The sequence below is a fragment of the Diprion similis genome, chromosome 6 (genome assembly GCF_021155765.1).
Source record: "Diprion similis isolate iyDipSimi1 chromosome 6, iyDipSimi1.1, whole genome shotgun sequence".
Classification (NCBI taxonomy): Eukaryota; Metazoa; Arthropoda; class Insecta; order Hymenoptera; family Diprionidae; genus Diprion; species Diprion similis.
The window spans coordinates 1,051,441-1,072,815 of record NC_060110.1 but is presented as its reverse complement, the minus strand read 5'-3'; the positions used below and the strand labels follow the sequence as shown (position 1 = coordinate 1,072,815).

The following is a 21,375-nucleotide window of genomic DNA, read 5'->3' as shown; positions in this document are numbered from 1 at the left end:
TGTGCAAAGATTAGGCGAAATCGGTTCGAAGGTTTTCAAAAAATTTTGACTACCGCATGTGAAACCTTTTCTTTTGAGGTGACGCGGTTCTCACCACTAATACTGGTTGAATTTTCAATATTTCTTTATGAAAATGTAGCAGAATATTCTTAGAATAATGCTCAATAATGTACAATATGTTTAAAAATATTATTAAATAAAGTAGTTTGTAAAAAAAATCACAAAAATATGTTGATTTTTTTTCTGGGAAACTCAAACTCTTGTCCACCCTTAAACAGAAAAAAAGTTTAAGCATTCAAATAACTTGCTCTTTAACTCAAAAAAAAAGAAAAAAAAAAAGAAAAAAAGAATCAATCACGTCTCTTATCTTATCTGTACGAGTTTTTCGTTGAAAAAAAAAAAAAATCGCCTCCGCACTGACCAGACCATATTTATCATGCCTTGTTCACTTTCAATACGAAGTTCTTTATATTCGGTCAATTTTACACGTTAAAACTTTTTGGAACAGGAAAAATTCACAAAAAATTTACCACGTAGGTACTATTCGCATGTAAGACTGTCGAAACGAATTCAAAATACTTTGCCTGACTTCTATACCGTGTAAACAAAGACTCCAAATGACAAATAAAAGTTGTAAGCTTCGCACTGAGTGTATGAAGGTAAACAATTGCTTCACACGAACCTGTCGATATTATCTTTTTTTTTCGTTTTCTTTTTTCTTTTTTTTCTTTTTTTTTTTGAATTTGTTTCGTTACTCTTGTGTGCCAACACAACGTACGAACATTTGCAGCAACTGCGTGTATAATTCTTGCGAATTTTTCCTGCTCCGAAAAGTTTTCTTGTGTAAAAATGGCTGAATAGAAAAAATTTTGTATTGAATAACGAGGCATGGTTATTACTTCATGCAATGAAGGCATGTCATGGCTAATTATCGCGAAAAAATTAGTATATCGAAAGGCGATTTTTTAAATCAACGAAAAACTCGTATAGATGAGATAAGAGACGTGATTGATTATTTTTATTTTTTTTTTTTTGCGTTAAAAAGTAAGTTCAAAACCTTTGAGTTTTCTATTCTTAATATTTTGTCTTCAATCCGATTGTTCTCCGAGACACAATAACTCAACTGACGATCATTCTCCGAGTTCCAGACGAAAAAATTGCCATTCCAATCAATAGAGTGCCGACCCAAAATTATTTAAAAAAAAAATTTCAACAAAAACAAGAGGTTTACATATTTTATAAACTACTTTTTTATTCAATTGTATATTAAAAATTACATAAATTAAAAATCAAAGAAGAATATCAAAAATCTTCCGTCGTCGTATCTCTTTTTTTTTTCTTTTTTTTTTTGAGATTATAACTCCATGAAGGGGCCTTTGGGACACGGTTTAATATTAAAATTAAGAGCGGATTTCACGTTTAAAAATAATTTTTTAGTATTTCGAGTCAATTTAAGGGGTCGAGAGAATATTTTTCATTTTCTTTTGTTCCTTACCAATATTAAGGTATTATAAGTATAAAATTATAACTGAAGACTAATATTTGAAAGTAAAAATGAGCTACTCGTGTAAAAACCCGAAACGTTGTCCAGTTATCTATATATATATATATCTATATATGTATAATAACTATTACGCGTGGTGTGTTTAGTTGTTAAGAGAGTTAATTAGTTGACCTCCTTAATTTCGCGGCAAGTACGGCAACGAGGAGATTGAATATAACGTCAGGCATACACATGATTTTAGTACATACGCGATAAAATTTTATTCTGACAAATGCGCACGATGACGCAGTCTCATTGTGTACGAACACGTTGTTCAAATGTTGAAATAATCCGGAAGAATTTCTTCAGCCTAATGATACATGGCGGTTAAGTAATTAGCGTCAGTTGGATCAGGCACTTATTTTAATTTCGTAATCGCTCTTCGAATATATTAATAACAAAGGATCACAAATTAAACAAAAAAAATTCACGTCTCCTATACGTATTTTGGGATGCTGAATTCGAATTCGTTGAGCTTTTACCTGCAGCCCGTCAGGATTGCTTTTTTCCTGCAATTGCAAAAAACCTGCTGAAAATAGATTTTCTCGGATGTGATCTTGTTTGAAAAAAGGTCTGACATGTCTACATCAATTAAATTATCACTCCCCAAGCCCCCAAATCTAAAAACCTAAAAACTCACGAACTCTGATCTGTGAATCTCGAAACCACAAACCCTATCAATCCAAAAAAAAAATCTATCTTTAGCACGTTCTTTACGATTGCAGGAAAATCCTGACGTGCCGGAGGCCAAAGCTCAATGGATTCGAATTCAGTATCCCAAAATACGTTTTGGAGACTTCCATTTATCTCAAGCAAATGTTTTTTTTTCTATTTATTGTCCTGTGTAATCAGAATCTGCTGGATGACATTGTTGCACAGCATTTAAGGAGAATGTCTAACCGCTGAACGCATTTTCACGCTTCTCGAACCGTAAAATTTCAGACAATTCAACTCGTTCTCTGCAACACATTGAAAGCTGGTTGAATCTTAGACCGATACTAATTTTATTCTGCTTCTTTGGTCGCGTAATTGTTCACTATTGATTTTAATAATGATAATAATTATAACAGTAAAGAGGTTTCGTGTCTCTTTGGAGTCAAGTAATTCGAGGGGCGCGTCTGGTTATGCCTTATACGTAATGAGAATGACGTCACTTGTAATCGTTAAGAATCGTATAAGATCGTTGAAATTCGTACAGTCACGATGGCCTTAAAAAGTTTCAATCGTCGGTTATATTATATCATTTGATATATCTCTTGAAATTTCATGATGTCATCGTAGTAACGTATGAAATTGTTCAAGTCTTGAGATAAAAAAAAAAAAAAATTCTTAACCCTACGACCGTCGAAACTATCGAAAATCATGTCAAATTATTGATATAATAATCCAGCGTTTATCTAGATATCATGCATAATTCATTCGTAATAGTAAATCGTATTTGAAATCAGTGAAAATTATTTGAACCCGTTAATTATTCTGCGGTAATCGCAAATCCAATCTTGAAGTGAACTGCAGTCCCTGAAAAAAGTGCCCAAATTTTCACAGTTACACTAAATGGATCGAACTATCCGATATGATGCCACTCGGCGGTGATGAATCACACATTTTGAGCCCAGTCCCATGAGATATGATTGCGAAATGACGATATGGCAGCTGATCTGGTTTTCGATTATGAAGAACACCGAAATCTCATTTTGGCGACATTTGTTGCCGACCTTTCATGCCTGCCGGTAATTTTTTACCGACATTACACGCATACATTACCGGCATGCGCGTAATGTCGGTAACAAATGTCGCCAAAATGAGATTTCGGTGTTCTTCATAATCGAAAACCAGATCAGTTGCCATATCGTCATTTCACCATCAAATCTCATGGGACTGGGCTCAAAATGTGTGATTCATCACCGCCGAGTGGCATCATATCGGATAGTTCGATCCATTTAGTGTAACTGTGAAAATTTGGCCAATTTCTGTGGGTGGTAACCAATCTGTAAATTTTTTTTCCAAATTTTGAAAATTTAAAAAGACGCTCCACTTTTTGCCAAAATAAGGCATTAACTGCCCAAGTTTCACTCTGATCGCTTGAGCGGTATAGGAGTTTTTCATCCCCGCGTTTTCGAGGTGTACAACGGGTCTTTATAAGCACCTTAAAAATGGAAAACGGTGATTTGTTTTTTTTTTTTCTGTCCAAACTTTCGTTGCGATAAACTTATTGACTTCAACATCGTACACGTGATCAGTGTTTGTGTAGTGGCAACGCTTGGAGAAACACCCCTTAGCTTGTATTTTCATTCCAGTGTATCGTTGGATCATGTAGTAAGTAACCCGTTGGCTAGATCCGATCCGTTAGTTCGATCTCATCTGTATTTTGAAAATTGCTGTAAGCTGGTACTCGTAGAAATTTATCGATATCCGTCTACCAACTTCCGGGATAGGATATTATTCTTGACTTCTTTTTTCCATTGTTATTCTTGTGTTAATTTCACGCAGCCAGAAAGCATGATTACTAGGGTCGTCAAGAAGGAGGTTAAGAAAAAGGTACGCAGACTTCGTGGGTGTTCTGATTCAGACGACGACGATGACGATTTTGAGGACGATTTGGTAAGTCGGTATATTAGTTGCGAGCATTTCGTCCTTAATTGGCATCCTTCGTTCGGAGAACGAGAAGAATTCTTCCAGGCTGAGTCGACAACAAACTGATATCTTTCTTTTTTTATTCATTACAAGTGAATTCTTCATTCCTATTTTTGCCAGCGATAGACGCGTTCCTATTTTATTATTATACACAAAGTTCGTTGGTCTTCTGAACTAGAATCCTGTGTGAAAGTAGTTTAACAGGAATCCATGAGATGTCGCCTCTCACGGATGTATAAATTTTTTTTTTTTTTTTTTTTTTTTTTTTTCTCATCTATACGGTCAAAGTAAAAGCAGTTTTGCAACTAACTAAAGAATCGGATCAACGACTACTTGAGTGGATTTTAGAAATTAAGATCTCGCTTAACTTAACTTGCGAAATATTTTAACTTATACATATAAAAACCTTTAATTCATCCTCTATATTCTACCAGAGATATTCTGTTCTTAACAATTTAATTATTGAATTATGAGAAACGTAATAATTCCTAACCAACGAAAACCGCGTTATTAAAATTGTTATTAATTTGACGTTAAAAAACATATATTTAGGATGTCTCGTAGACGTGCAACATTCGATAACACGTGATAAAATTATATCATACCTGTATTTTAGTATCACTTGTCTATCTATAATACTCTTACAAATAATATACACGAGACTATAATCATGTGACGAAAGTATTTAAGCATAATCATAATCATAATCATTTGCGGTTATAAAATTTTATCATTCGGATAGCACAGTGAATAAGGAAAAGAGTAAAATGAATATAAAATCGATAATTGGTCGAATTTTTCTCCATGTTCGGATATAAAAGTTGAAAAAGGTAAAAAAAAAAAAAAAAAAATTGTCGCCTCACAAATTCCCAAATTTTCCGACATTTATTTATTTATTTATTTACTTAATGCCGTTTGTCGTGCCAATGAACACGTGACGAAGACATTTGCACGACGGAGTCATCGATTTTCCGCAAACGCCATGCACCATATGTATTACCACCGTGTGTAATCAGGCTACGGTAATATATGCATAATGTGTAGATATGGAAGGCTCCAGTATAATTAGCCCCAAGGCCACAGGTGTCTTCCAGCTGTAACCGCAGCAGCTTCTATCCTCTTCCCTTCCCTTCTCTTCTCTTCTCTTCTCTTCTCTTCTCTTCTCTTCTCTTCTCTCCTCGCCCCCTTTCTCTCGGAGACAGAATCGAACGAAGCTTGGTTATCCGGAATACCGCGGGTGCCTTTTACGTAAGCCTTATTACTTTCGTGGTTTTACCTGCGCGGGTATGTGACAAATGTATGCCGAGTCGACGACGACGACGCAGGGCGTTGCCGTCTGTCCATGCGTCTATCTTTGGTGGATTCGCTGGTTTTTTGGTGCCAGAAGCTGGACTGAAAAAAAATTCCATTTTTTTTTTGTTTTTTTTTTTTCTCTAAAAAATTACAGTGAAATTGATATCGTTGCGATAACGGGTTAAATATATATATATATATATATATATATATATATATATATTTTTTTTCAAGGATTACAAGGAAATGTGGTAGAATTATGAGGCTGAAGTTGGTAACTTTTTTATTTGTAATGATTTAAGTTTCGGAAATACTCGTTTTTACGTAATTTTATTGGAATCTACGAAATATTTTTATGTACAGACTTATAACAAGGGGAATATTATAATAGGGCAAAGCGGTATACGTAATTCATATTTTCAAAACTTTGTTACTACGAAATACGTCTAAATCTGCATCGTTACGTTAACTTTACTAACTTTAGCCTCATGTACAATTTGTACAATTAATTATTTAGCGTGATTATAGTTGTTTATGCTACATTTTCCGGTTATTGCAACGTTGTATCTTTTTTTTTCGTTCACGGCAATATCAAATCATCGCAATTGTTGCATGATAATATAATACGATTTGTATAATAATGAAAAATAATAGTAATTCAGTAGCATTCTCACACATTTTCTGGTGATACAGCTACAAAAATAATTTTAAAGGTGTTTACAAAAAAAATTGTCCAACTTGTAAAGTCCTAATGGGCAACATTAGCGAGTCTGCAAGGTTGAAGTTAGTGACGTTAACCCAACGCAACATTGAATTATGAATGAAACGTGAATTTGTACAAGATTTTTTCAATTTTTCCTTTTCTTTCTTTTTTTTTTTTTCTAATCATATCTTTTCCTCGAGATCAATTAACCGAAGAGATTTTTTAAAGACAATAACCTTCACTCTTATCTCAAATGGTATACTAAATATATTCGTCTTTTTTTTTTTTTTTTTTACACGAAATAATTTATTATCCCAAGCAAATCTGTCTAGCATATCATATGTGTTCAAGTTGTTTGCTAGCTGACGAAAAATATCAGTCCGCGAAGTAATTACATACTCGCTATTTTTAAGGATTTAGCACTTATATCGCAGAATAAAGCATGTAACGTGAAATAGAAATCCAAAAGACCACATTTTTTTATGAACTCAAAGCCGAACGTGATCGTCACATGTATAATTCGCTAATTCACGCATTCGTGCGTGTCACATATACGCTCGTATCGTGACTCATATATCACATGCATATGAGGTACACACTCGGTGCCGACGTAATTTTTCAACTGTGTGACGTAATCGAGTCGGTCTTCCTCTTCTCTCTCTCTCTCTCTCCCTCTCTCTCTAATTCTCTTTCTCTATCCCATATATTGTACATATCTATACTTTAATTATCCATCATATGCGTGCAGATTCGTTTATAATGTCGATATTCGAAGCAACAAGTAGAATGCAGACATGTATTTACCGTACTTCAACGTGATCTAGAAAATTTTGTCGTGGATCATTTTTGCGAGGTTGAAAAAAGAAAAACTATTTTTTTTTTTTTTTTTTTTTTTTTTTTTTTTTTTTTTTCTTTTAATGCAGTATTTTTATCATTTTCACGGGATTTTCACTCCCATTACGAAGAAGACTTTTATAACGTTATGATCAACGCCCGGAATATTCTTCAAATTTCCTGTTCAGTTCTCTTTGCGTAATTTTTTTTTACACGGAAAATGAAAGCGGATTAACGATCATTTTACTGTTTAAAATAGATCGCTGACTCGACTTTTTTTTTTTTTTTTTTTCCTAATATGCGGTATATCGGTAAAAATTATTTTTTTCAAAGGAATCAAATTTTCAAATTATGAGTATCTATATTTTGCTTTATACGGTTTACTAAGGTGACAGATAAATATTTATTTATTTCAGTGCTTTGTTTCTACAGTTGCATTTTACAATAACGTTAACTCGAACTTTAACCTTATGACAAAGGAATTTTGATGACTTTCAGGGAATACTGTAATTCTATGGTGAAAATATATTCTCGACTGATTCGAATTTTCTTCGATATTTAAAGTGTTTTTACATCAGCAACCAATTAATTAAGAAATACGGTAATGCATTTAGGTGTGTAACAATCGAATTGGTTCTCGAAACATTGATTAGAATTTTCTCTAAAGTTGATCTGCTATTATTGTGTACCTAGATAGTTTTCGTTTGACAACCGGAAACCGCGATAAAAAGAAGGAAAAAACCAACTGCGAACCTGTTGTAACCGCAAATTCCAAATAAGTCGAACCGTAGAATGAAATTCTTCGATGTAGGTATAGAATGAAAAGAACGGTGATGCTATTGGTGTCTTCAGTTTGGCGTATAAAATGGAAAGAGAAATACTCAGTGGATAAAAAGGAAGGAGAAAAGATTAGCAAAACCAGTTTCCTGTTTGTTCACTCCCAATTCCGATAATTCGAGCATGAATCGACCGGACAAATTGTTTGAAATTTTTTTACCGGGTTCCATAAATCGAAAAAAAAAAAAAAGAAAAGAAAAACAATCGATTGCGCCCTTTTGGTTCTCAGTCCTCGATATTATACGGAAAACACCGAATGAAACAACATTTTCGTCATAGTAGGCCAAAATAGTATAATAATGTAACAGAAGTGATTTTGAACAAATTCCAATAATGGAATCTAAGATTTAAATATTTTGTGAAGAGGTAGATACGTTCTTTTTTTCAGGCAGAACGTAGAACATAATTAAACTGACGTTTTTTTTTTGTTGTTGTTTTTTTTTAAATCCTATTCTAATGTTTTTGGACCTATTTTCTTCACTATCAAGATGATAAAGAAAATTAAAACGTACAAAATAATTAAATTCTCACGGTTTTCATCCGAACATTTTGAAAATGCGAAATACTTTTATTTATCCATTCAGATATTCATGACCTCACTTAACTAACGAGATGAATTTTTTATTTGACTTAAATGACTCATATATAAGCACGACGCATTATACGTTACATTTTAATCAGTTTTACAATGTATGATCAGCTGTAGCAAAATGAGTTCAAAAACGTCGAAATCGGATGAAAAATACCATAGTTTAATAATTTTTAACGTTCTGATTGCTACACGATGAAATTTTTTCTTAAATTCCTTAGATTTTTGATCGTATTATTTGAATTTGCATTCATTTGTTTGTATTAAATTTTAGATATGGTTTTTCATTCAATTTCACCGCATCGTTACCGCGAATAAAATTTTTGGATATTGTATATTATTTTTTTTTTTTTCCGTTTTTTCAAACCCTTCGTTTTTATTCAAACCGATTCACCATCTTTAACGCGTCTGGTGAGCTGCAGCTTGATTCTGCTATTACGTCACCGAGTTTACCACAAAATAAAACGCGATATAACAAGGAAAATTCCACGAGTGAATTATGATGATGATGATGATGATGTCGGCTACTCCGCCTGCAGGAGCTCACTTTTTTATTTCACATGAAGCCTCTCTATAATACGTCTAGCTGGTCTTGTGACACACACGTTAGATAAAACAAACTCTGATTGTGAAAAGACGAGAAGAAGCGAGACGGTAACTCGCGTTGCAGCTCCAGCTAAGAGATTGTAATCCGGAGGAGGAGTTGCTTCCTCCGATTTCTACGTTTCCTTTCCTTTCCTTTACCGTGCTGAAATAACGGAATCAACGGTAACGTTTATCTTATCGTGAAACGACCACCCTTCCGGGAATTGCGATAAAAAAATATATATATGTATGTATATATTCGCTGCCACGCTAACTATCAGTATTCAGGATTATTATTCCGCCAGCAATAGGCTGATTAATTTTTTGCTCAATTTTTTTTTATTATTCTACTTCGTTGTAGACAAGAAGAAATTTACTTTTTACATTATTTTGTCTTGTTTTTTTTTTCCCCCCTTTTGTTTGTTTGTACAACTTTCCAGAGCCTTCCAAACCTTCTTTGGTCTTTCATATTTATATTATGCAACAAAAGTATCTCGAAAAAATCGAAGATTAATTTTTGCAATTATCAAGTGCACAGCAGGTTATGTTGAATTGTTCACAGAGCCGAAATATTGAAATTCTTTAACAGATTCTAGAATTTATGTTCAGTTTTGATCCCGTTTCTATAGGAAAATTTACGAAAGAGTCAGATACAATTTTTTTCCCCTTTTTTTTGTGTCAACTGACCTTATCGAAGCAGCATCGAACACATGTTTTTCTACAAAGTATAAGCATATACCTGTGTGTATATAGTTATAGGTAATATAATTATTTCTAACACGCGTAAACAAAGTTATACGGCGATGGGATTCTTGTTATCGTTTAAAACGTCGATAAAAACTATCTTGATAGAATTTGGTATTTCGGTTGTTATCGATCAAACGTTAGGTGACACTAAGTTATTGGATTGGCTTACGATAATCTTGCTGTGTGTGTGTGATTATGGCCGTCCGCAGTAATAATCTGCAACGACTAATTGTAAAATTAGTATATTAAATTCTACGTCACGACTCACAGCTCCACTTTTCCAACACTTGTCGTGATAATACAAGTTTATGATCTTGATTGATTCATTTTTGTTATTTCACTATTTTCTTCGTGATTAGAAAAAATTTAATGTATCTGACATTTCTATGGATCAAACTTGATGCAATCTCACTACAAAAAGGTCTTGAAGAGTGTGATCGAACACGTTAACGTTTCGGTGTCAATGAAAAGTCAAGTTTCCGATCGAGCTTGACGGATCTAAATGTCAAATATCCGTTCCAGAATGGCTAATGAACGCATCTGAAATATGAGTCTAAAGTTAGTGACGTTATCGTAATGATTTACGTTTCGGAAAAATCGTTATTTCATTATTTTCAGAACGTTTGAAATGCAGTAAATTATAATAAGGCAAAAGAAGTTTTATGTTTCCATAATTTAGCCACTTCAAAGTTACTATAATATTGAAAAATAGTAATTAACTTTTTCCCCCGAATTTTTCGTTGCGTTAATGTTACTAACTTCAGCCTCGTTCTGAAACGGGAACCGGATAATAGGAGCGAATTTAATGAAATCAGTCACGCATTGACCGGTGTTGTTACCTGCATGGCGATGCAGGCGATGCGATGCGACTTTTGGTCGTGCCTATACCGTGTGTCCATGAGAAAAGTGCGCATCTTATGCGTAATGCGATTGAGCACCCGACGCAATACCATTCGCGACTGTAAAAAAATGTCCCTAGGAGCCCACCGTTAGCTGTGGGCTCCTAGGGACATTATCTGACAGTTGCCATTGTCGTCGCGATAATGTTACTAATTTCAGTCTCATTCTGAAACGGGACTCTGGTAATAGGAGCGAATTCGATGAAATCAGTCACTTAAAATGTCCCTAGGAGCCTACCGCTAGCTGTGGGCTCCTAGGGACAAAATCTGACAGTCGCAATTGGTATTGCGTCGGCTACTCAATCAGGGGGAAAATGTCGGCCAATAAAATTTGAAGGACTTGACGCACGCGCATAAGGTGCGCACTTTCCTCATGGACACACGGTATACTCGTAATTTCTGGGTCATCGGGGGAAGGCTGCCGACTTTTGGCGATACACGTATCGTTTAAAGTAACTAACATTGGAATTCCGAGCATACTTGCATCCATATCTACAACATGTCGGAATAGCGGCATTCAATGACGTAATTGATTCTTGTCTCGTCGAAGGCGCCAGACCAGACACGTGAACGTACAATTTGACGATCATGGCTTGACGGCAGAGAAAAGTTACCGTTCACGTGAATCGATAATACGCTATGACTGTGAATGTGTGTGTAATACCCTGCGATTCCTGCGAATAATCTTATCGATTTTAAGCTTCGGTGTATGACGTAATTTAACACTCTGAGCATATACCTCGGGCAGATCGCTTCGTTAGTCCCGATACCACATGTAATCTTACGATTAGAGATTTTACTACGAGATTATCGAGTAGTTGCACATTCCTCGAGGCTTGAGGCATGGAAACAGCGAGGGACGAATTTGTCATTCGTTATATTGCATAAATTATAAAATACAAATATCATTTATTGTTGGAGGTAGATGATGTAAATGTTACAATGTTGTATTATTTTTTTATTCAAGTCAAATAGAATTACAATTATGTTTATAATATAAAATCCCATTGACCGTTCTAGGCATTTCTAACAGGCTGAAGTTTTTGACGTTAACGTAACGAAACATTTGGGGCAAGAATCATTATTGCACAATTTTAGAATGACTTTCTCAATGAGTTGCGTTTTTAAAATATAAGGATGTTTTGGTTATTAGGATTCACTGAATATCAGGCAATCTTCAAATTGCGAAGTAACGATTTTTCTTAAAGATGCATTGTTGCAGTAACGTTACTATCTTCTGAACCTCATTCATTTCTGTCAGTATCGGAATTTTGTATCATTTGCAGGCCACGTGTTGTAAAAGAAGAGATTATTTCGTATAACGATTTCTACATAATATATATGTATAGTTTGGGTAATTTTAATCGCTTTGAAACATCTTAATTAGAGAAGAAACGTGATGACAGGAGACAATTCACCGGAACTAATTTTTTTTTTGTCTAACACGACACGCATCGTTTTACAAATGAGGTTGAAGTTTGCATCGTTTACGCAGTAAAATTTCAGCACAAAATTAGGCTAATTTAATTACTGAAATTTTCCGTTGTGAGGTAAAAAAAAAAAAATCTTTAAAAAATAAATGAATATTCAAATAACAATTGTATATTCATGACATTTCGCCATCTGGTTAAGCTTTAATGGTTGCTGTAATGGGATTTCTTTCGTCTATTGTGTTTGTTGCATAAATGTCAGAAAGTTCAATCTTGTTATTATAATCATTTTCTACTGTACTCTGTACCTAATGCTTTAATTTTACTATGTCTTTCTATTTTCGAAACGCATGCTAACTAAAATGATGAACTACCAGACCGGACTTTCATTCTTGTCTAGGGTAAGCAGAATAACATTAATCAAAAAACACCATTTATACAATAGTTCTGAAGTACTTTTTAATCTATAAATAATTGACGCATGATTGCCTAGTAGCATTTTGGAAACATATTGAATCTTGGTAAGTGTATAGATCGTAACTTTATAGTTATTTATAGGTGGACTTTCCAACAGGTTGTATAATATTTAATTGAAACGTAACGGGAAAGTCACGTATTGAAAGTTTGGTAATTATCTACCAAAAAAATTTTTGCCTGCGACGAATGGAAATTTGGTAAGAATAACGTTCAAACCTCGCAGAGATTTCAAAAGTTGGTCAACGTATGTTTTTCCGTAGCACAATTATTTCGTCTTAAGTTTTTTTATACGATAAACATTGTGCCACTTTATTTTTAAATCAAATAATGATGCATTAATATAAATATGGTACATATAATACATGTGCGTATGGTTATTTCGCATGCACATTATATTCTCGATGCTTTCGTATTCGAAATTTTTACAAAGCTCGCAATTAACATGTTATAAGATCATCAATTAGACCGCAGCTTTTGTTGTGAACATGTGTAATGCAATTATACGTATAACGATGGTAATAGATTGTTATATGATTGCATAGTTTCCACAAGAAAATGTACAATTCTAGATGTATTTATTATCAAAGTAAGAGCATATCATTATTTTTTGTTTTATTTCTTTTTAAATATGTTATCGATCTCTTTTTCTCTCGATTTTTCACATCAATCGTTATTATTATTTTTATAATCATATCCTTTGATATCATATTTTTTATGCAATAACAAAAAAAGATTTAGTACCTATATTGTTTTTTCATACACATAATAACTTTTCTTATATTCACATTTTACATATACATTGAATAATGTGAATGAAGAACAAATTACCATTTATTGAAGGTTGAGTATGCAGTGTATCATTGGCGTATAATTATTACAGGTGGGTTTGTTCAATCGTCGAAAAATTTGGCACGTAAGATGAATTAACCAATTCAATTTGTTGTATTTGTCAAACGTGTTGCTGCATTAAAAGCTTTCTAGTGGCACAAGATTTTTTTCACGTCTAATTATTTTTTAAATCCACCTTTATCTAAAATCGGATTAAAAATTACTTACGTATTGTTAATATTTTTCAAATTGAATCTTCAAATTTTTATCTTTCATTCGCGTGACGTCAATTACACAGATTATCACTGTCTCAATATTCAAATCGCAAAATCTGTGCTCGATATCAGTCTGTTTTACTTTTTCTTTTTTTTTCCAATCGTCATTCATTTGCGTAACAGCTCTAAGGATTGTCACTGCAGGATATTATTTATGATCTCAATTATTTGCCACCAGAAAAAAAATAGCTCAAATATTGTTATCGGTTGATTTTCACGAATGCATTGTGGGGTTTAGATAGCATGAAAAATAGAATTGTCTTGTGCATGAAGACCAATGGTTAAGTTTTTTTGTTTTTTTGGCAGAGTATTAAAATCGATTTGTTTCTCATTACACATGTTATTAATAAATTTACAATATTAAAGGTACGAATGATTTGTTATTCTTTTTATTGAAAAACAAATATTACTAAGTTGGAATTCATCAGACTTTATTAATATAAAGTATGTTTTTCTGATTATCTTCATAGATTATTGAATATTAATTGTGTTTATTGGTTGAATTTCTTTCACAGTAATTACAAACACTTTCTCTTTGTGCATGATTTCCAATTGTTTTGTATTAATGTCAAAGTTCGTTTTATAGAAACTTGTTTGCATATAAAATTGTCATTTGAACTGCAGTTCTGTCGGCGACGCAGGCTGCATGAACAGCACATGACAATAATATCGTTTAATCTTGGGTTACAGGTGATGAATCAAGACGTGAAGAAGGAGAACCCGCTGCAATTCAAATTCCGTGCTAAATTCTACCCAGAAGATGTTGCCGAGGAAATTATTCAGGACATCACGCTTCGTCTCTTCTACCTTCAGGTGGCGGCTCAAACAAAGCTTCAAAATTCAATATCATGACAAAGTTGCGTCACGTAGATATTCATTGAATTATTCTTTCTGTATTTTAGGTGAAAAATACGATCTTGACAGACGAAATTTACTGCCCACCAGAGACGTCCGTACTTTTGGCGTCGTACGCGGTTCAAGCTCGTCACGGTGACTTTGTGAAGAGTACTCATAGTTCTGGATTTTTGGCAAATGATCGTTTGCTACCGCAACGTGTTATGGATCAGCACAAAATGAGCCAGGATGAATGGGAAGGATCCGTCACAACTTGGTGGCAGGAACATCGAGGAATGCTTCGTGAAGATGCGATGATGGAGTATCTCAAGATCGCTCAGGTATTGGAAATGTCGGAGCTATTGATTAATGATGTTGAATTAATTTTCATTTACAAGGGATTCAAACTTTTATTATTTTTTTGTATTCAGGATTTGGAAATGTACGGAGTGAATTACTTCGAAATTCGCAACAAGAAGGGTACCGAACTTTGGCTCGGTGTCGACGCTCTTGGTCTAAATATTTACGAAAAAGATGATAAACTGACGCCAAAAATTGGCTTTCCGTGGTCAGAGATCCGCAACATTTCCTTCAATGATAGAAAGTTTATCATCAAACCAATCGATAAGAAAGCTCCAGACTTCGTATTCTTTGCACCTAGAGTTAGGATTAACAAGAGAATCTTGGCACTCTGCATGGGCAATCACGATTTGTACATGCGAAGACGCAAACCCGATACCATTGACGTTCAACAAATGAAGGTGCGTTGAATTTTATCCAACTATCAATACTGTCAATAACTTTAGTTTCTACCGCCCTATGATGTTTACTTTTGTATTTGCTACTCTTGATTGCCATGATGTGAATTATTATCTGAGGGCGGTAAATGAAAACTGAATCTTCTTTTTTTTTTTAATGAATCCTTATATCTTTGATATCTTATAACTTTTCGTCAACCGAATAACTGGTCGTTTATTAAAGGCACAAGCCCGTGAGGAGAAAATTGCTAAGCAACAGCAGAGAGAAAAGCTTCAGTTGGAAATAGCCGCGAGAGAACGAGCTGAAAAGAAACAGCAGGAGTACGAGGAAAGGCTGAGGAGTATGGCTGAAGAAATGGAGAGACGGCAAGCTGAATTATCAGAAGCTCAGGAAATGATTAGACGTTTAGAGGAACAGTTGAAACAGCTGCAAGCCGCTAAAGAAGAGCTTGAAGATCGTCAGAAGGTAAATTATTTTACAATTTGCCTCACCAAAAATAATCTCACACATCAAAAACAGTTTAACACTGTCAAACTCATTATAGGGAATAATTGAAATTCGCTCACAAATGATGCCCTCGCGTACTTTCATACTTTTAAAATAGGGTTTAAAATTCTAGGCGATTTTGCAAATCATGGCAATAGCGCATGCATGTCTTACCAATGCAGTGCTAGCACGTTATTCCAAATATTTATTGGTGAGACACCAGTTTCCATTCTAGATGTTTCTCTTCTTTTAATTTCGTTTCGTAACGTTATTTTTTTCTTTAATTTCACTTATAATGTTTGGCTCACAAATCTCTACCAGTGTGGTTATTATTTTAGTTTGAAAAAAAAAAAACAAACAAAAAAAAACGTCTCATCACTCTACTTCAGGAGTGAGTTTAGTTGAAGAAATCTTTTTTAATCCATATATTTTTGTATGTAATGCATGACCAAAATCATTGAGTTTGTCTTGGCTATTTTCCATAACTTCTATATAGTTACTTGCGTTTTTTACGCTATGAAAATACTCTTTTAATCGAAATTATTACCCAGTGCTCACTTTCAAGTAGAATATGATTTTTTAAACAAATTTGTTATTTTAACAAGAATTCTTCTACACAAACCTTACAATTGACCACAAGAATAGACTTTAATACATAACCGATAATTGGATAAAATATTAATTTACCTGTGTTTAAAGTGCCTCTACAAATGACTATTTGTGTAGCTAGTTTTTTTCATTTTGTTTTTACCGTAGATTTGGATCACACGTTATTGCTATAAGTGATTTGTTTATAGTCACTTGGAAATTGGGTCGCAAATCTCTTCCAAGCGACACAATTTTTTTTTTACATATCAAATGCTGTTTTTGTATTGAGTATATTCCGCGATTACCGTTTGTTGGACTTTCATATTAAACTACTTACTGAACAGGTGTCTAAGTACCTGGTCCCAGTTTAACAAAATGACAATCTTGCACAAAATAATTCTCATTATTAATTTTACCAACAATGTTTGGCAACTTGATCGAATAGAATAAATACAATGAATGGTTCACACAAAAAAATCATGTAAAGCAAATGTGACTAGAAGAAGTTTTCTTGATGTGACTGATTGCATATTTCGGATTTTTTTTTGTCTAGTTGAATATGCAATTACATTGTCAATTGCGTTATATAGTAGTCATATTGTTTTCTAATTTAAAACTGATTTCATGATATTCTTAGGAACTGACGGTGATGATGGAGAAACTAGAACGCTCGCAAGAAATGGAACTTGCTGAACGTATGAAGCTGGAACAGGAAATCAGAGCAAAGCAGGAGGAGGTTCAACGCATTCAATCCGAAGTTGAAATGAAAGATGCGGAGGCTCGAAGACTTCAAGAAGAAGTAGAGGCAGCCAGGTGATTTTGCATTACTAAACCTATTAATTTATTGCAGTTTGTAATAAATAGTTGAAACTAAAGTATAAATTTTATATTTGAATTAGTATGAATGAGATTAGATCGCATCTCAATCGCAGTTGTTCAATTGTGTTACGATAACATAATTTGCATAAAACAAATAAGTAAATTGACATTAATCTACAGAATACGACAAGAGGAGGCTGATAGAGCATTCCAAGCCAGTTCGACTCCCCAGCATCATCATGTCGAAGAAAATGAAGAAGAGGGCGAAGAAGAGGGGGAAGACGAATCGCCTCAGGGTCAAGTTACTAAAGATCTTGCTACTGACGAATCGATTATCGATCCAGTTGAAGAGCGACGTACTTTGGCAGAAAGAAATGAACGGCTGCACGATCAGTTGAAGGTAAATATTTTTCTACTCTGCCGTTCGAGATGATCACTATTTACATATTTCGGAGAAACTTAGCAGAAAATAATGATAATATACTAACTTTCATTTAAGGACATCCTCAATTTCTCTGTAATAATTTCTCACCATCCATGGTTACCTCCCATAAATCTTTTACGATAGCAGATACTTGCTTATGAAATTTTAAATTGGCTTCCAGGCCTTTGATGACCGTAGTTAATATTATAATGTAGTGAATTATCCTTTGTTGAATTGCTATTCAGTTGATATCGCAGATATGCATTGCATTTAGAGGGATTGGTCCTTAAGTATAATATATTATTTATCATCCAAAATCGTAAATCAAGACAAAGTAAATTTCACACTTTCATTCTAAACTTTTTTTTTCAATAGGCTCTGAAGCAGGACTTGGCCCAGTCTCGTGATGAAACGAAGGAAACGGCAATGGACAAAATTCACAGGGAAAACATACGCCAGGGACGTGATAAATACAAAACGCTACGTGAGATTCGCAAAGGCAATACTAAACGTCGTGTTGACCAGTTTGAGAACATGTAGATTATACCCAATCTTTTCTCTTAATTACATCCCTTAATATCTTTATGTTATTATGAACTTCCATCCTTACGATTTACTTTTATTTCACCTACACTAAAACAAAACTTGAGATTTTACAATTCAACGTTGTTTTTTCGTTGCATCGATAGAGCTTGTTAAAAAGCAATGCTTGTGAAATCAGTTTTGTCGGCCATTTTGTATAAGTGATTAGTTTGTGGTGAATTTTGTATAGTGTATAGTGGCAGATTACAACCCGAATGGCTTTCCAAGCATATTAGGGGATACTTTCATTCGTTATGATTATACTTCATCTGTTATTAAATTCCACTTTTTTATAAAAATGTCTCAATGGCTCAAATGATTTACGTATTCTCATATCTTCAACTTTCGACACACAATTATTTTATCAGTCGTTTCTTCCGAATATTAAGTTTGTGTACCATACAATAAGCCGTGCTCTGATCCCTTATTTCATTTGATGCCGTACTTATTTTTCAAATTCTCACTCTTTCAAAATGGCCATACATTACATATCCATTATTTTTTTTTTTACTCCGGATCTATGGATGGCCAATGCTTCTAATTTACTCACTACATGTAAACATCGAAACAAAATCTGTTTGCTTTTTCCGCATCAACTATACATCGTAATAGCTCTAATGAAATCTATTACGTTGTGATCCGTTACCTACATATTTTTATAAAATTGTTAAAACACTGCAAGGAGCAGCTGTATTTCTTGTAAAATTTATTTTTGCTTATGAAAACTGTTATGGCTGAAAAGCCTTGCCGGCCATTAAATAATATCGACGTGTATACTTTTTCTTACATGTGTCTCGCCTGCCACCTTATTTGCTGTCCATATATCGCCCTTTTGGTTCTTAATAATCATAAGCTTCGACCCCAATATTTAAATATTACGTTACAAAATGCGTGTTTATCCAAATACACTGACATTGGTTGTAGTTTGTCTTTGTTTTTTTTTCTGCTGAAACCATTTTCCACCGAAACAGAGGATATCACTTGTTATTTGCAGTAATTTTTTTCTCACTGTCGAATTTCGATATTAATTTTTATTGATTCTCTCAAAAGTTACAAGAGAGTCAATATTTCATTTTGTTGATCACCCTGCTCCATGACATGCATTATAAATCATATTTATAGAAGATATTTACACGTATGGATTGAGTAAATCAATGCATGTTATTGAGTTGTAAATGGTGTTTTGATAAGTTTTCACAAATGTATTATCATGAGAATCATGCTATCTTTTATACGTAATTTTACAACAGTTTTCGTCGAAAATTCAACTCTGTGCGATAATCTTCGAATACTTAAACAAGATCGTATCTTCACTATGGTATTGAAGACTGTTGTTTTCTTCTTATGCACGCTATAAAATTAGTGATGTTTCATAATCTTGAAGATGTCTTATTATTTCGAAAAATGTGTGAAAAAAATCGTTCAAAGAATAAATTTTATATTTTCTCTAAAGAAAAAAATACATCTCTGCAATTGTGAACAAAAGGGTGATAGATTGTTGAAGCATATATAGGGATATGTAAATATTATATGTTTGTTGGAATATTTGCTAGCGAAGTCTATGAATCCATAGATCCTGTAATAACAGTAATAACTGGAATTGAACACAACCAATGACAATGTATATGCTGGTTACATTAATTAAGTGATATCAGATATCAAAAAGATGAAAAAAAAACAAAAAAAAAAAACAAAAAAAACGTTATATTAACATTAACGCCCTGCGGATTACTTGTAAGGTATTTACAGATTAATACGAACGGAGTACAATTACTATTGAGTAATTTTATATTGAACACTCGTGGCCTTGAACGATATATAAAGATAAACTAAAAAGATTGAAGTAAATAATACTATCCACTTACCTTAAAATCTCATATGAATATATTTCTAACGGCAATATAAACTTTATTCGCAAAAAAGTGTGCAACATTTGTATTGTTTTTATACTGCGTTAAAAAATTGCACGGTGTTCGTAAGTCTGAACTTCAAAACTTTTATGGTAAGCGATTCGGAGATTTTTCGTGTCAGATATTTGTTTTCTAACTTTTCAAACAAAATAAAAACAGAAAAATTCAACTAAAAATTTAAAAATCTTCAAATAATCTCTGCAGATTTCTATTCAACTTGAATGAAATTGGATATTCTTAACATAAACGACTGAAAATCCGATGAACCATTATTATTCAATGTGTAATATTATTAGTATTGTCTCTACTACCACTATTCCTATTAGTATTACCATTGCCACACCACAAAAAAAAAAAGAAAAAGAAAACCGAAAAAGATCACCAACACCACCACTGTTGCTACAAACAATAAGGCATAATTGAATAATTATAGATATTTTTGGAATATATTTAATATTACTATTTACAATTTCAGTAGCGTTATTATTATTATTAATATTATTATTATTACTATTACTATTATTATTATGAGGTAATATTAGAAAGATAATAAAGCAACGCATTTTATAGTTGTCTTTTTCTATTTGAAATGAGAAGCAAGATGGTATATTAGAAATAATTTATGCAAAACTATGTATAAAAATAAACGAAGCAAGTTAATATATATTTTTTTTTTTTTTTATCATCAACAATTGCTTCAGCTTTTATCCATGGCGCAAAATTTAATAGCAATATTAATGCAAGACATTCCACAAAAATTTGACGAAAATAGTCGTTCATGAAGTTCATCCGTCATTAAATCGGATTAATTATGGAAATTAAAATATATCATTTTACTGGAGACATAAATTTGCATTTTTTATAAAGCTTAAGTTAAATTTTCCACTCTTGCTTTTCTTAAAACTCACATGGAGTATGTAACCACAATTACTTTAATCGACTGCCTTTTAGTTCACGTAGGAATTCGAGTACGTCGATCTGAAGAGTAATCGAAATTTTATTCATTATTATGCCAAGCTCTCCAGTAAAATAATTCGATATTTACCAGTAGACTTGCTTGCTCATCACTATTTTAGTCAAATTTTCAGAATATTAAAAACTTGACAGAACACATGAAATTCCAAGTTCATTTAATAATCTTTTCAGTTTATCATTTGAAGAGATACGAGAACAAATAAAACACACAAAAATAGAATATAAACGAGAAAATCTTATATCATAAGGCGTAAATCAATTGGATTGTAAGGCAATTAGGTCTTGGCAATTGTGTATAAAGTAGATGATTATAAAGATAATAAG

The 21,375-nt window shown here is 33.2% G+C and overlaps 1 protein-coding gene across 2 annotated transcripts in view; it reads left to right on the top strand.

Annotated features, from left to right (window-relative positions):
• LOC124407495 (moesin/ezrin/radixin homolog 1) overlaps positions 1–19,831 on the top strand; it is a 34,856-nt gene extending 15,025 nt beyond the window's left edge. For both annotated transcript variants that reach the window (XM_046883680.1, XM_046883679.1), the window contains 7 exons: positions 14,365–14,487; positions 14,577–14,849; positions 14,940–15,269; positions 15,490–15,732; positions 16,979–17,154; positions 17,341–17,560; positions 17,960–19,831. In XM_046883680.1, the coding sequence (XP_046739636.1) occupies positions 14,365–14,487; positions 14,577–14,849; positions 14,940–15,269; positions 15,490–15,732; positions 16,979–17,154; positions 17,341–17,560; positions 17,960–18,124 (1,530 nt within the window). In that variant the 3' untranslated portion in view covers positions 18,125–19,831. The remainder of the gene's footprint in view (positions 1–14,364; positions 14,488–14,576; positions 14,850–14,939; positions 15,270–15,489; positions 15,733–16,978; positions 17,155–17,340; positions 17,561–17,959) is intronic.
• The last annotated feature ends 1,544 nt before the right edge of the window (positions 19,832–21,375 follow it).